The sequence below is a fragment of the Miniopterus schreibersii genome (genome assembly GCF_964146895.1).
Source record: "Miniopterus schreibersii genome assembly, chromosome: 5".
NCBI classification, from domain to species: domain Eukaryota; kingdom Metazoa; phylum Chordata; class Mammalia; order Chiroptera; family Miniopteridae; genus Miniopterus; species Miniopterus schreibersii.
Window position 1 is genome coordinate 25,595,751 of NC_138106.1, and position 17,684 is coordinate 25,613,434.

At 37.9% G+C, this 17,684-nt stretch overlaps 1 protein-coding gene across 1 annotated transcript in view; it reads left to right on the forward strand.

Annotated features, from left to right (window-relative positions):
- The window catches only part of LOC308557943 (uncharacterized protein), a gene marked incomplete at its 5' end in the record, with an annotated part of 483,857 nt that overhangs the window by 328,548 nt on the left and 137,625 nt on the right, over positions 1 to 17,684 (forward strand). The window contains one exon of the mRNA XM_081138834.1: positions 14,963 to 15,085. Coding sequence (XP_080994960.1) covers positions 14,963 to 15,085 — 123 coding nt within the window. The remainder of the gene's footprint in view (positions 1 to 14,962; positions 15,086 to 17,684) is intronic.

Genomic DNA, 17,684 nt, shown 5'->3' on the forward strand with positions numbered 1-17,684 from the left:
TACAAATAATAAAAGAAAGCAAAATTGTCTCTTTAATACCCTTTGTATTCTTTGCACTTATCCTTTCTTTTACCCAGACTTAACCACTGGCGCCAGTGTGCATCCTTAGTAATCTTCTAAGCATTTATAAAAACATATACATGTGTGCATCTTTATAAATATATTTGTGTATAGAATCATAGATTCTAAACACATATATATGTCTACGATACTTCTGTGATTAGAAACATGTACACACACAACACACTCCCATGTCATCTCATATATGCCATGTACATTGTTCAGAAACTTTCTCTCTCAGCATTAGGACGTAGCCATGTTTTCATGCCAGCACATTTAAATAGAACTTCATATTTTAAAACCATTGCCTTATATTCTATATGGTAGACTTACCATATTTTGAACCAGTTTCAAGCATGTAAACGTGGTCTTTGGAAATGTCTTTAGTTGATTGACTGCAGTTTTCCTATTAATGGTGCATAGTTTTGTTTTATTTTATTCATTCTCCTCTAAAATCAAGGGCTATTTTTTCTGTATTTTTTTATGCTTAAATTTTTAAAACTTTAAATATCACATTTTGGTTATTTCTTAAAAGGAGGTTATTAATTGTAAAATAATTTTTTATATATATATTATAAAAAACACCTTTAAATCCTGCTCTTCCATGCACTCCTTTTCTCTGAATCAGCCTCTTCCGTGCTTTTCTCTTTTCTGAGAACGTAAGTTCTGTACAGCATTCAGTAATAAGTAATTGCAAATGCCAGGTTCTTTGTAAATAGGTGAAATCCTAGAAATTAAAATCTACCTCTGAATAAAGTTTGTATTTTTGGTTAAACTTCCCATTTTTGAGACATGCATTATAAAAACCTGACCTACTACAGCACATTCTTCCAGTGTCTAATCAATGTCCATTCAACCAGAGCACTGACTGCTTCATAAGCTAAATTAGAGTGCCTCCTTAAAGCTGATAATTCTTGGTACGGCCTCTTGAGCATCAAGTGCGAATTTGAAGAGAATCTGTCCCTGGACACATTCAGCGTTATCAGCCTGAATCCAGACAGCCTTTGCTTCCCTTTGACTGTTACCAGCCTGTACTTTCCCATCTCTTTCATTTGTGCTGCCTTTGTGAATCCACAAAATCACGGCAGAATGCTGGTGGAAGAAAGAGCATAGGAGCCAGAACGCATGTTTTCTTTATGAAAGCACTTCAGCTGCTGCAAATTTCCCTTCCTTGTTCAATTCTCACTGAGAACTTCATCTATGTCGTGTTTGCCTGCAGTCAGAAACTCTTAAATGATAAACCTGGAAATGTGTTTTCCTTAGACTGTCACATCAGGAGCTAACAGAGTGTTGTTTTTTTGTTTTTTTGTTTTTTTTAAATCAGACCCACTCTCTAAAATAAATGACTTAAACCTGAGTCCATTCTGTGACATATGTTGAACTATTTCTAACATTGGTCAACTGTATTCTTGGCACCACTGACTCTTTGGGGTTGAAGATATGTCTTTTGATAAGTGATTTCTTTAATTAGATCTTTCATGGTAAGCAAGTTATCTTGTTTCAGTGTACTTTTGTTTACATTTCTGTATAGTATCATTTATTTATACTATTAATAAATGTCTCTTGGCTATCTGCTATGAACAAGATATTATGCTAAGTGCCAGGGTCATAATGGTTGTAGGCCACAAAGTATGAAAGAGAAAGAACACTGAATTTAGTGCCAGAACTATGGGTTTGAATCCTGGCTTTGTTATTTGGTTCCTGTCAGGCCTTGGCCAAATTACTTTGTTCATCTCAGCATCAGCTTTTGTACATATCTCAAATGGGGCTGATAATAGATTTTTCATTGACTTCACAGGAATTCAGTAATGCTAAATTGCCTTATAATTGATTAATGAAAATGATAACTATAAAAATAACTGTCTGTGTTTTCTACCCTTACTGAACTTATATTTTAATGGCAGAGAATATAAAACGTAGTTACAAATAACTATAAGGCAAGGTGCAATGTTCGTAAGAGAGAAAGACAGAAACTAAAAATGCTATGGGAATTTTCCTGGGAACTAAATTATGTCTAGTGGAGGAACAAGGGCAGTCTTTATGGAAGATGAGGAATCTCAGCTGGAATCTCAAAGGTAGTAGAAGTTCAGCCTGTAGAACATGGAGCGATCACTCCTGACATAAGGATTGAAATGAGCCAGAATGTGGAGTTAGCAAAAAGCCTCTGCAATACTGAGTGACACCGTTTGGTTAGGAACTTGTGTACGTAAAACAAATTAGTGAGATGTAAGTCTAGAAAGGAGGGTCGTAGCTGGAGAAGAGCAGACCTGGAGTCAGATGGCAAGAGTTCACACTCCATCCTGTAGGCATCAGGGACACACTAAAAATTTTTGAAATTACCAATATACTAATAACTTTCAGCAAATATGCAGTAACATTTAGACATTAGTTTATAAAACTATACCGCATAAATAATTGTTTTGATGGAAATAGAGTTCTGCCAGTATATCAAATTTGCATCCTAAACTGAACATTTTACATTTCAGTCTAAAGTGAAAAAGATGAATGGATTAAGCAAAAACAAAACAAAACAACAACAACAACATACACACACAACCAACCTCATACATAAGCAGGATCATGGTGATTACCAGAGGGAAAGGTGAGTGGGGATAAGGTAAGGAGGGTCTAGGGGGGATAAATACTAATAGAAGGAGACTTGACTTGGAGTGGTGAACACACAATACAATATACAGTTTACGTATTATAGAATTGCACACCTGAAGCCTATATGATTTTATTAACAAATGTCATGCCAATAAATTCAAGAAATAAATAAAAATAAATAAAGTATCTTCATTTGAGTTACCTCACTGATTTTGAGATTCCTGGACTTTTCCTTAAATAGAAGAGTACACCAAAGAAATTTCTTTTAGAAATAAGGCAACATTTATCCAAATGGAAAATTCCAGTCTCTACCTTTAAAAGCATGTACGAATTTTGGGCCCAGAAAATGGAATGTTTCAACTTCAGATATATTAAACTCTCTATTGGACATCCTGTTAAACTTCCATTTGGTGAGTGATAGGATAGAAAATAGAAAATGCCCAGGACTGCAAAAAGCAGTCAGGGAAGTGAGAGAGAATCGTTAAATTGCTAGGATAGAGAATCCGAGGTGGAAGAGAGAACTAGGAGAGGGAACCTGGTCAATATTATCCACATCTACAGAAAGTGCTAGGACTGTGACTGGCTCTTGTCTTTGGCTATTAGGCAGCCTCGGGAAGCCTCTGACCAGGCGGTTTTAGCAGAGTGATGAGTGAGACAGCTAAACTGTGAGGGAAGGGGGGAGAAGGAGGCAGTGACAGTAACTGTGGGACCACTGGTTTTTGAAGTTGGATGAGTAGCCCAGTGGTGGGGAAAAGGGGTGCTAAATGGAAGATGGGGGGAAAACAATAGTGAGAGAGAGAGAGGAAGAGTTAAGTTGAAGGGAATAACTAGTGTTACAAAGACAGTGATGGAAATGGAATTGGATCAAGGACATGATGGAGAAGACTTAGAACCCATAGGAAGAAGAGGCAAAGGACTGGAAATAGGAGGCATTTTGTGACAGAGAGAAGTCCTCATCAGCTCGCTAAGGTTCACAGTGAGATGAAAGGGGAGCTGCTCTTGGAACCTGAGAAGTGCATGCGGATAGATATGTAATTCCCAGGACCCATTGCAAAAGGAAAATGTGTGGCCTCTGTTCACAAAGCCTGGGGAAAAGCATGGTTATTGGTACTAGCATATAAACTGTTTAGATTTCTTGAATGGTATCTCTCTTTCATCCTGTCATTTTTTAAAAAGTTTATCTTTATTGTTGAAAGTATTACAGATGTTCCCCCTTTTCTCCTCTTATGTTCCTGGACATGGGGATACTTGGGAAAGAATAGATACTCAGAGATGCTGGGTAGTGCCACCTTGCAAAACATGTGTGCCTGAGCACAGACACAGGCCCTGGCTGTTGGGGGGAGTCAATCCCTCTGTCTTACCAGCTCACACCACTACAAACAATGGATGTGCAAACCCCGAGTGTTCTCCAGCTTAGACTCACTTGGTGCTGGATCAGAGCTGGGTGGGAGGCTCACCCCTACACAGTCATTCTCAGGTGCCCTGCATGCTGCCAGCCTGGAGTGGAGCCCACTGCCGCTATAACCTACCCAGATGCTAGAGATACTGTTTTCTAAACACTGAGCTTCTCCCAGTCTGTGCTTAGCCCCGAATGGTGTGGGCAGCAGAGAAAAGCAGTGGTCACTTGGTATAGATGGAGAAGGGGATGCTGGGCAGCTTGAAAGAGCCATCCCAGAGGGGAAGCGAAGGTGGTAGGGGACGGCAACATGTCTGAGCTGAATCTCCAAGTCCCTGCTTCATTCTCCATTGTCCCACCTGACTTCACTTACAGAACACAAATGCTACCATAAAATATTAGGTATTTCAAGATGGTGAACAGAGAGCATTAAACCCTAAGCACAGGACCCTTCTGAGCCGAGGTCCTTTGCCATTGCACTGACCTCATTCCCATGAAGCTGCTTCCGACTCTGTGTGTGTGTGTGTGTGTGTTGTGTGTATGTGTATATGTAGTGTGTGTGTCATAAAAAAAACCTTTTAATAGTTATTGTGGAATTCAATAGGGAATCCACATGAGTTGAACGGGTTTGAGAAGCTGTCCTTGGTTGGTGTCTTTGCAGGTAAAGTGGAGTAAGTGGATGGAAGGGCCACATCATGATTTTGATGGGCCCTAGGCTCTCCATAAAAAAATAAAATGTATATTTAGTGTTGCAGTGATACAAAGATGAATGTATAAATAATTATATCTTAAAAATATTTTCTTCAACCTAAAAAGTTAAGATATTAAAACATTTATGGGCCTTAGAAAGTATTGTGGGTACTAGGCAGGTGCCTAATGGGTAAGTTGTCCCTGGTGGATAGTGGGTGTCACTCAGAACTGGCAAAGGAGCTGTGGGGTGGGGTCAGGGGGAAAGGATTCTGGAGACCAGTGGGAACAGCACGATGTCCTGGCTGGGTGGAGACAGGTAGGGAAGTCTTGAGGGAATGAGGAATTGTTAGATGATGGTACCTGAGAGTAATGGGGTACTTAACAAATTTGAAATGATATTGGAGAATAGTCTAAGTTTTATGGTGTAGAAACATTCAAATAACAAACAGGTTCAATGTTTTGGTCTAGAGGTGAAGGCCAGACATGGGCCACATAACTCTTTTATTTTTATGTTTAATTTTCTTTATTTTTTTCCTAGATATACAATATATGAAGTCATGAATAAGTAATTCCATAGGTAATAAATTCTGGGGGAAAAAGCTTTTTAGATGATTCTTAAATTTTATGAAGGAAGGATCCCTAAATTAGATTCTCCTAGTTTCAATTTATTTGACTGTGCTTTCCAAAAGAAATGAGAATGGGAATATTGTTTTGTTCCAGTTGGAGCTTTTAAATATAAACAGTGCACCAGTTTTTGTAAATAGTAACTTCAGAGTTTGACTTAAGCACATTTATACTTAATTTATAAATACTAATGTTTCTGAGCTAATTTTAAGCAATATAACATCAGATTATATATGAGCTATTTCATAATAATAGAATTCACATTTAACTACAGGTTAAGTGACTACATTAAAATGGAATAGAATTATTTTAATGGATTTCTAATTAAATGCCTAAATCCTGGATAGTGTAGAGGTGCACTTTAAATAAATTGGTCTTTCTTGGAAGTTTGGTTAAAAGCTGTTAGCAAAGAGAAAAAAAAATTATTAAAGATATTCTGTTTTTTGTTTGATATTTTATGATCATTGGTACCTGTTTTGGTAAATAGCAGACAAGGAAAAGTACAGAGAAAGAATAGTAGAATATAATTCACTAATGAGCAAAAAACATAAACAGTTATTTTGCCAAAAAGAAGTATAACTGAAACATAAAGTGTTTATTCTTGAAAGTAGTAAAGTGCAAATTAAAGAAAGGTACTAATTTTGCCAAATAAATGCATTAGCAAAATGTTGAGTAGTTGCACTATTTTGTTTAATAGTGTTCATATTTTAAAATAGCTTTCTCTCATTGAAAAAAATACTTAATTGTTGGGGTTTTTTTCCCTTTCAAATGTTTTGTAATGTGGTTATGTTACATAAATACAAAAATCCAAGGGGGAGGAGACAAATAGTCGGAGGAGGAAGACATAGAAAGAATAAAGCAGTGAGCTTTCTGCAAGCTGGAGGTGTGTTTAATCAGAGTCTGAATAGACATTTGTTGAGAAGGTTGGAGAAAGGACTCATACAGTGTGTAGGAGTTTGGACTAATTTATCTTTTACTGTCCTTTCAGGTTCTACAATTGAATATATCAGTGATCTGTAGCATAACAATAAAGTTTTTTTAGTAGAAAAGAAAGGTGGCATTGGAAGTGACACACAATTTACCTATCTTCACAAAAATATAAAGGAAACAAACTTTTGTAATAGAAATAAAGAGCAACTTCAGCATCCTGTGAAGAGATGGTGCTGCCCACTTCTTTCTTAGTAGCTTGAGCAAATGTCCTTGGTAAGATTCTGTTTCATCTGAATTGGGTGAAATGACCCAAGGAGATGGAATTCTCAGGTTGGGTCAGCCAGAGTCTTGCACCTACCTGTAGTTTGGTGGTGGCAGAGGGGTGGTAAAGCCCTCACTCTATGCCAGACCGCGGGAGAGGAACTCTATAACCAGGAAACAGAGAAGAGTAAAAAAGTCCTGTGCAGATAAAATCATTACTTCAGCCCCCAAATTCATAATACCAATTCATCATCATTAAAGCCTCTACTCTGAGTAGCAGTGCATGGTCCATAGTATGTGTTCAGTACTCATTAGGTGGTCCGTCATTATTAACATTCTTATCATCGTCGGGGTCATTGGTGAGATTCTTGTTGCTAAATCCAATGCTAAGTCTTGCTGCTAAATTCCAGTTTGGTTTTTTTGTTGTTTTTTTTTAAAATATATCTTTATTGATTTCAGAGAGAGGAAAGGAGAGGGAGAGAGAGATAGAAACATCAATGATGAGAGAGTCATTGATCGAGCCCACAACCCGGGCATGTGCCCTGACCGGGAATCGAACCCCGATCGCCTGGATCCCAGGTCGACGCTCAACTGCTGAGCCACGCCTGGCCAGGCTAAATTCCAGTTTTTAACTGACATCCATCCCTATGTTGGCCACTTTTCTCCTTCTTGCCACTCCCCCTCCCTCAGTTTCCATAATGCCAGATGCTCTTGGTTTTCCTCCGACTCCTCTGTATTTCCTTCCTGGTCAGCTTTGCGTCTGGCTTAAATTCGCGTATTTCTCAGGGTTCTTTATTAGACTCCTTTATCCACGTGCTTTGGCTTAGAGAAATCATGCACTCTCGTGACTTGAATTACAGTCTATATGGAGATGCCCAATAGTTGTACCTCATTCATTTAGTTATTTATCACATATTTATAGAGCATCTTCTCTGTACCAAACACTGGGATTAGTGTTCTGAGCAAAAATCGACAGGGTTCTGCTCCGATGGAATTTAGTCAATAGTGGAGAGCACAGATATCAAACAGATAATTACGCACACACGGCTGCAGCTATAGATGGGCTGATTACGCCAGAGGAAAAGAAGGCGGTCCGAGGAAAGGATCACACATACATTTGACCCGGATCGAAGGAGCAACACAGGCCTCCCTGAGGGAGTGGTGCTTGGGTGGCCATCTACAAGAAGCGTAAATACTCCTTAAGTAAAGGAGGGGAAGTGGAAATAAAAGAGAGTACAGAGCCTTCAAGGAGTAAAGAAGATTGGTGTTGCTAAAACATAGTAGGGCAAAGGATAGCAAGATAGAATTAGAGACGGAGGCAAAACCCAGGCCCCAGAGAGATCTGAGGATCATGTTGGCCTTCAGGGGAATCCTGCAAGCAATGGGACGCTATGGAAGGGTGTAAAACTGTGACAGGAGTGAGGGAGTGGGTGATGTGATCAAATATTTGAAAACATCACTGTGGTGCAGCATGAAGATGATGGCGGGCCCACTGGAGGATGTGGAGGGAGCTTTAGGAGGCTACTGCAGCCGTTCATGCAGGTGGGAGTTGAGGGCTCTCAGTGGAGGTGAGAAATGTACCCATTTTTAAAAAATATATCTTTATTGATTTCAGAGAGAGGAAAGGAGAGAGAGAGAGAGAAACATCAATGATGAGAGAGTCATTGATCGGCTGCCTCCTGCACGCCCCCGACTGGGGATCGAGCCTGCAACCCAGGCATGTGCCCTGACCGGGAATCGAACCCCGATCGCCTGGATCCTAGGTTGACACTCAACTTCTGAGCCACACCCGGCCGGGCAAGTGTATACCCATTTTTATGTTTTAGCAGATAAGTTATATATAGTAAAATATGGTATTCGATGAGATATGGGTGAAGGAGAGGAAAGTCTCAAGGATGACTCCTAATTTTTAAGCTTGTGCAGGTAGATAAATGGTAGCTGAAAAATTGGCCCATATTTTCCCCCTGCTTTTAGTCCACATACTCAATTTCCTACTGGGCATTCCCAGCTCCCCATCTTACTTGTTCATCAAATCATTTATGTCCAAAACGGAACTATTTCTCTAGTATCAAATGTTCCTCCTTATCTTTCTAACACCTTTTATATCTGTCCACATCTCTCTGTTTACAGTGTCACGCCTTCCTCATCACCTTCCGTCTGGATTTTGGCAATAGTTATTACCTGGCTTCTCTGCCATCAGTCTCCCACTCCTCTATCTGTTCTTTGCTCTGCTGGTGCCAATTGGCTATAAAGTCATGCTTCCTTAGTGTGGCAGAAAATGCTGTCCATCATCAGACTTAGCCACATCTCTAGCATTTTCGAAACGCTTTCCATTTTCTGTGAAAGCGTATTCTCTCCTGTCCTCACCGCAAGTCTTTGGAGCTTCGTTTCTTCCTTGTACTGTTATTCTTTCCAGGATACACATCATGGTCCCGTTTGCCTCTTGATGAGCTAGGTGGTTTTTGCTGAGAAAGCCCACCTTTATTACTGGGTGAATGCCTGGGCTAGAAAACTGGTAACATTGAAAAAAAATTTTTTTTACAAGGGCAGAATGTAGAGAAACAATAGTGTCTGCAGAGTTACCAGCATGCATTTATTTTGTACGAACTGAGCATCAAGCTACCTGAGGTTTTAGCTGCCATGAAAGGAACAAAAGGAGAAATCAGAGGCCAAGGGTTGGGGGAAAGCTAGGGAAGGATCCCTCACAGGGGGATTATGAGGCAACTATTCAAGAAGGCATCTTCAACCTCTCTGGCACTATCAGACGTACCATAACTTTTCACAGGAAGTTTTCTAAACCCTAAATATTTGTCATAAAAAAGAACAAAAAGAGTGACATATCTCCAATTTTGTTTGGATCTTGATGGAATATGATTACAACAGTGAATGCAATCAGAAGAACTAAATGACTTTTCCTGAGCCGTGATGAAATATAGATTAATCCATTTTACTGATTAGAGGGCAATAAATATTTTTGAAAAGTGTATGCTGAATTTCAGCTGCACTTGGTGGCTTCCTCCTGCACACCGTCTTTATAGTACACATGCATCATCTAGGATGATTTTGCTTACAAGCAATGGAATCGTGCAACTCAGAAAGCTAAACAATAAAGGGAGGTTATTGGATCACTTAACTGAGAAGCCCAGAGGTAGGAGGACTTCAGGCACGGTTCAGTCAGGGCTCCAGCTGCTGTTTTCTGTGGGCCCTTCAGTTTTGTCCTGTTTGTTGGCTTTATCTCTAGTGTGGCTTCACTCATGGAGCAAAACGACTATTGGAGAATGTCTCATACCCACAATTACAATTCCCAGAGCAAAAGGGCATCCGTGTCCCAGCATTCCCAACCTTTTTGTTGAGCTTCATACTCACTGGATCACATCTGAACTAGTTCTCTCATTCCTGAGAAATCCTTATGCTAATGAAGAGATTACCTGGTCCAATCCCTGTGGCGGATGGAGGTGAGATTGTAACAGTAGAGTCTCCTTCCGATTTGAGAGAGGAGTGGTGTTCATCAATCCCTCAGAAACTACACGACTTCTCTAAAATGAAGGAGAGAAGACTTCCCAAAGGAAAAACTTAGTTATTTAGTATATGTGAAGAAGATGAGTGAATCCCAAGCAGGCAACCGGTGGACAGTCACTACAGAGGCAGTTCAGATGTGTTCATTAGCAAACTTAGACATTATTTTATGTCCCAGATTTTTAAAGCTACTTGTAAATGATCAAAAAACAAACATCAAGAATTGACTGCAAGGGTAAAGAGGGAATAAGTGCAGTCAAACACAATTCCAAGAAATCTCATTGATAAATATGGGTGGAAGAGAAGACTGAATGCTGTGGATGACTCTCAAACCACATATTCATTTATTCGTTCATAGAACATTTATGGACTATCGACTTCATGCCAGAAAATGCTTAATACAATAGGATCTTTGACCTTAAGGAGTTCATTCAATCAGGGACTACAGAATTACAAGCCAAAAAGTCAGCAGTTTTGATATACTGTAGTATATCAGAGTGAAAGTAGTGTAGTAGAAGAGTGAAAATAAAACCACACGGAAGATCTAGTGGAATCACCATCACACTGTTCAGTATTTCCTTCAAACCTAACACTTCCGCAATGCAGTCTCCAACATAAAGCAACCCAGGAACACTTACTTTCAATCAGCAGGACTCTGAAAACAGTATTTTAAAAGGCAAATGGAGGGATAATTTATCATACTCTGATTGCACAGTCTAAGGAAAATAATATGTAACTATTCTTGTTTAGAAACAAAAGTGGATCATTGTTGTCTCGGGGAGCTTTATGTGCCAAATCTATTTGATAATAAAGTGAATTCTTTTAAGCTATTATATACAGTGATCATCTGGGGAGATAGACTTGGGGATAAATACAGCAGAAGTATTTAGAGAAAGGACATTACAAAGGAAAAATAGCAGACATGGTTGATTTTCTTCGATATTCTTTTATAGCATAAAAATCATGAAATCCTTGGTCCATATCACAGTGACAATGCTGAAGAAATTCTAATTACTTTATTATTATCTCCATCAGTGCTCTGAAGCTCCAATTACAAAGGCAGGGCTTTCTGTAAGCATCTAACATAAAGATGCAACTCAGAGAATTTTTGGAGTAGTTTCTTCACATGAAGATTACTTGATAATAACATTTTAATGTAATATTGACATTTCTGGTTTTTAACTTTGTTGGGCAGCATCTTGATGGAAAAGAAAATCACTTCTGACAGCTTCAGCCTGAGTGTCTAATATCCTGGCAATTTAACCTGATTTTACCCTACATCAGAGATATTCCATCAGAAAGGAACTAAAGTTCCCTTCATGTTTTACAGGAGCAAGTCATTTCTAATAACAGATGATGCAAAAGTTGTCTTAAAATTATTAACTATTATTGAGGGAATATTGTAGGAAATACTGGTGGTTCATTTTCAGAAGGTTTTGGTAAATAATTAATACATATATTTATTATATATACACATAGTATTTTGTTTAGAGTATTACTTATCCATTTGTATTGAATTGGTCTACTTTGAGCAAACAACTGAGAAGTTGAGCCAAATCATGACATTTGTGATCCTTGTGACATTAATGATTGAACAAAGGACTGAGTATATTCTTGCTACCCAGAGTATGGTGTACAGGCCAGTAGCATCAAAATTACCTCGGGTCAATTAGAAATGCAGAATCTGGCCCCCAGCTCCAGGCCTACTGAGTCAGTATATGCATTTTTAACAAGGTCCTTATGTGATTAAAGTATTAACTAAGGGGATGGATCTCAACTCTGGCTACACATTAGCATCACTTAGGGTGCTTTTAAAGTAATTCTCAGGCCTTACCCCAAACCAGTAAAATCAAACTCTTTAAGGGCAGGACCAAGGCATAGGTATTTTATCATGCTCACTGAGATTTTAATATGCTGCCAGGTATGAGAACTCTGTGGGCTACACAATGCCCAAACCATCAGTAAATTCAGTGTGTTCTGAAAAGGCGAAAAAGGAAAAGGGAAGTCAAAACCAATTACTTCGTATTTGGTACCACTCTATAAATGATTGATTTTCTTAACTGTTAATATGTTTGCTTAGCTACTGTGTGAACACAGCCTATTATGTCTCAACCTGCCTAAAAGTGTATTGTATTTTAAATCAAGACCGTGGACACTTGGCTCTCCATATTAATTAAAAGTAGATTTTAGATTTGTTTTTCAACTTTCCTTTCTTTTGCCAACCTTATTTTCCAACCTGACAGATCTAGCTGCTGAATCTGACACTGCACATTCAAACCACTGCACTCGGTTCTCAGGTTTTACCCCAGACACTCCCTTATCACTCTAGCCCACTTGATGTTCTCTCCCCTGAGTTTAGATGTTGCAGCTGTTTCTATCATGCATTCACACTTGATGGTCTTTCATTGTTAGTTCCACTACTTCGTGGAATGAAATTCCCTGTTTTTTAATTTCTTCATAAAATCTCAAGCATTAGCAGTCTAGTCCAAAATCTCATATAGAAATAGGAAAGGAAAAAACAAACCACAGCACAGTACTTATGGTAGTCATTACTGTCCCATTTTATAGATGAGAAGACTGAGTTTCAGAAAGGCAAGGCTGTAGGCTAGTAAGTTTCAACACTAAGATATTTTCCCCAAAACTATTTGATTCAAAGTACAGAGAAAGTTTGGCTTGCTTTCGTTTGCGTGTGCGTGTGTTTCCAATATAGTACTTCAATTATAGCTCTGGGGCAGATTAAGAATATGTTCACACTAAAACATACTGAAAGAAGATTCTTCTTAAAATCAGTGTCCACTCTCAAGAGGTGTGTTTTTTCACACTAATTTGGTTTCTTTTGTCAGAAAATTATTGAAGCTTGATGGGTAGGAGCAAGAGAAAGCCATCATATTATATTTCATTTATAAAATTACTTTTTATCTTGAAGTAATACCTGAAAATGTTTTCTTGTAAAAAATTAGAACATTATAGATACAGCTTAAGTCTCCTGTCCAATACCCCCAGACCCACATCCTGCACTTTACCCAGTCTCTATATCTTTATTCTTCCTCAGAAAGAATCATTTATATTCGTATGCATCCTTCAAGACATTTTAAATGTATTTGAATACATGGATATGGTATATCATGATAATTTTTGATGATGCCACATTTTATTGTATTACCATCCCAAACATAGACTCTTGGTAGTTTTATTTGTGTGTCTAGTGTGAAAGACCTGGGAAGGGTACTAATTCAGGGGTTGGCAATTAGGATTCAAAGTTGTATCTCAACCCTGTGGAATAATACCCTAAAACTAGACAGATAAAAATTTAGGTAGCATAAATATCAAAGTGCAAGTAAGAAATGGGGAATTCTGATTTGACATTAGTTTATATGAAAAAGACTTAGAGGTTTGTTTATCAAGGATCCAAAATTTAATAAAACTTCTAATGCTTTGAAAAGTCAGTAGTGCTTATCTCAAAAATAGGATTCTTTTAAGTATGTCTGAAATTACTCCAGAATATATAATTTTAGAAGGAAAAGACTAGATTGAGTAAACTGAGTATAATATAGTGAACTAGTAATTTTAAAATGTGGGACTTATTTTGTGAGTTAATATATTCTTTACATATTTTTCCTTTTCCTATAAAAACAATGCCAAGTAAAAGAAAATTATTTTGCCTCCCTTGTGTCATAGACTCTAGTTTTTATTATACTCTCATTTTTATTATAGTGCAAAACATTTGTTACAGATCAGAGGATTTTAGCATGAAAACTTCCTATGATAAGGCATTGCAGGAGTGTTCTTTCTCAATGTGGATGTCTTCTGTCTTCTCAAGTAAGGATCTTGCCGTGTGAAATTAGTCTCACTCACTATAAAGCTAACTGTCTATTACAACAACATATCTTGGTGAAAAATATTTACACCCAACATTCTTTGCCTGAAAATCTGGGATTGGGGCATGGGAAGTCAGGGACATTCTCTGCATGAGACACGTGCTTTCCCATACTTTGACTTGTGCCAAAAGACATAGATTTTGAAGAAAAAATATTCTTCTAAAAAGATCATTTAGAAGCCCTTAATCTCCTAATTACCTGAAAAGCTTTCCCAACATTTGTGATTATCTTTTTTTCATGATTTCAGATACATAAGTACCGATTATATAGGGTACAGGGAAGTATAGGTTATAAGAAATAAATTGATTTTCCTTTCCTAAAGGAAAGTGAATATTATATTCATTTATTATGGCCTTGACATAGGCAACTGTGAGTCTCGAGCCCTTTTTATTTTTCCTAAAATGAAAGTAACCTCTCACATTAAATATTGTAGAAAATGAAACTCTGACTGAAAAGGGACAAGCTGAATCAGTGAAGCAGATGCGCTGGTGTATTTTTAACTCCAAACCATGGTTTTATTTGAATGTATCTGTCTTTTCCGTGATGTCCCCCATAGCACGGGAGAAGGAGATTCAAGGTCTTAACTTTATTACTGGCTTCATTCAGCAGCATCAGACCAATAATAGGTGTTTATCTACTAATGTGTGCTGCTCCAGATAGAGTAGCTCATTGTAATTCTCGTCTCCGGTATTCCAGCCCCAAGGAAATCTCTGTATCTCAGATCTGTCTAATTAACCAGTACGTGAAGAATAGAGAATTGCCAGGCGATCCTTAGTCTCATTGTTGCAGGGCTTTAAAAAGCTCAATAAAGTTTCTATCTACATTTTCTTGTTTACACTGTGGAGCAAAAATGGATCAAACAAGCAGAGATTTGTGGCAACAGAGTCGGCACCTTTGTACATCGTAACACATATTGTGAATCAAAGAAATATTGCGCCACTTCTCCAAAGCTGACATTGGAATGACATTGTAATCCCGGCCATCTGTCTTCCTCCTCTAGATATCGATGAATGTGCGGTGGTGAATGGAGGCTGCCAACAGCGCTGTATTAACACTCTGGGCACCTTCCACTGTGAGTGTGACACAGGATACAGACTCCATGCTGATGAACGCACCTGCATAAGTGAGTAAATATTAGGACCAGCTTGAAGCCATTTGCAGTGAAAAATCAGCCTGCCCACGTAGGGGCAGGAGGGAAAGGCTTTTCTATTGTAAAACTATCTGTAGGAGCTGTCAGTTTTCATGTACCATTCTATCTCTTAGAATACAAAAGGATTTTTTTGCTATTAATAAACTAAAAGACAAAAAGATGGGGAGGGAACTATGGAAATGAACATGCACAAACAAAATTTGAATCCCCATGCGGGTGAATATTTCCATAGCAAATCATTCTGCCATTGGCAGTAAGTAAAAATTTGTTAGTTTGTGTATACAGGCAAGGACAGCGCAGAGCCACAATGAGAGGAGAATGTTGGGCTGTTACAGTCACTACCTACAGTGTTCACTCATTTCAGACCAGATGCAGAACTGGACTCATGATTATAAAAGCAAAATTTATAACAGATTATGTGCCAACTTTAGAACTGCTCAAGAATAGTTAAAACTACACACGTTAAATGAGGTTACTATATGTTTACTATAAGAACATCAAAATGTTCTTAGATATTTTTGTGTGGTAGGATTATTATTTTAAGTTTTATTTGTATGTTTTTTAATTTTATAATTTTTTTAAAAACAGGTATGTGCTTTTATAGACAGTTAAAAAAACACAGAATATATTTTTAAAATACTGTGCTTCCTGTATGATTTATTGCTGCTCTGTTTTTGTTTTAGCCAGAGTAGTTTACATAAAAGTGGTTAAGTGGTTCTTTTCATTGAATGATAACCTTCAAATGGCATCAGGACACACTCTATTTTTATCAGCAGGTCCCTTTTAAAAATATTTAGTATCTTAAAAGTAGCACCTTGAACAGCACATTTGCTGGTTTAATTTATTTAGGGCTTGTTAATTAGTCCATCTATTCAAAATGACTAGTATTTTATAAGTATTCTATAATTATGAAACTTGAAGTAGAAATAATTTAATTTGACCTAGTTCCATAATATATACTCCCCCTTTGTTTTTCTGAAAATATCTTGTAGGAAATGAGAGAACGCCAAAGGAAACAGCTAAAGATGTCCTAGTCGTAGGTCTGATTTTGATAAGAGCAGATGGAGGTTCTGAGAGGAAGGTAATGACTTCTGCAAAGTTGAGTGAAGGTACAGATAGAAGCCATACCCTAAAATCCAGGGAACTCAGGATTGGAGTGATTGCGTGTGCAGCAGGCACAGAGGTGGTGGGCGATGCCTTCTTACATAATCCAGATACCCCCTTCTTCTTGCAGGATTACTGGTTTTAGCAATAGGAATCTCCCATTCCCATCCCAACTTGTAAAGGCTTCAGCCAGTGACATCCTTAAACAGCCACCATCACTTCTCTCAGTTACAAATCAAGACATGCAATTGTGCTACTTATCAGTAAAGGTTGAGCTGGTGAATTATTGTGTCTGATATAAAAGTATTTTGCAAAGTAATGATTTATATAAATCTATAATATCTGTTCTTTGTGATAAGGCAAAATAAATACTTTTTTAGCCAACAAAATTATATTTATAGGTAAAATTAATTTTCTAAACCCTGGCAGTTATTAACTATTTCTAAGTAAAATCATTAAGCTCTTTTTTTGTTCCTCACCACCACTGCCCTTTTAGTTTTAATGACATCAGGTCAAAAATGTAGTTGGGAAAGTATATTTTGGTTTATCTTTTCTATTTAAAAGATTTCTAGTGTACAAATACATTGACAAGATGATAATGGCTTATTTGCAGTTCCATATGGTGATCTCGGTCTTATGCAGAATTTCAACATAGTGTAAAATTAAATTATTTACACACACACACACACACATATCTGGAGTGAATTAAGCTTCTAAAAAATGCAATCATTTTAAAGCATTTAACCCATTGAATGTCATTCTATAGAAGCTAGTGGCCTGGGAACCCAGCACTTGCCCTTCATGGAAATTTTTATGCCTTTCTCATATGCACATACTGAAGTTTTGGTTTCAAAGAATGGTCATAAGAATCTCAGTTGATGCAATTAGAACAGTTTAAGCCCTTGGTATTTAAAGATTAATAAAGTGAGTGTTAGGACAAGAATTGTTCCTTTGCTTATTTGTTTTGAAAGAAAGGGAGAACCGAGTTTCACATTGGTCTGTGTTTTGAGTTATATTGTAGGAAGTGTCAGATAGTTTTAAAAACAGAAAATTAAGTTAGCTCACTTTCCCTCTGGGAGTTTTTACCTGGCAGGAGACTGAGAATTGTAGTAGACAGAAATTCATCGTGATCCATGGTGGAGTCACCGAGGAGAAGATGGAGTTATGGAATTTTATGATTCTGCTACTTTGGAGCACTTGAAATTAATTGCCTCCATGTCCTTCCCCCTCCCTTCTTTGCTTTCCTTTGCTCCATTCTGCCCATCAATCATCAGCCTGCCCTAGTGTGATTTTTTTGAATTAGAGCCTCCAGCACTTTTTCCACTTTCTTTTAAACAACTACAACAGAGTGAACTCTGCACCCCAAACACAGAGTTTCAGATGATTTCGTTTCAAGAACAGGCCCTGTCTCAGGGCTGTGCACCTGTGGTGGTATCTGGCCGACGGTCACCAGCCAGCCTCTGCCAGA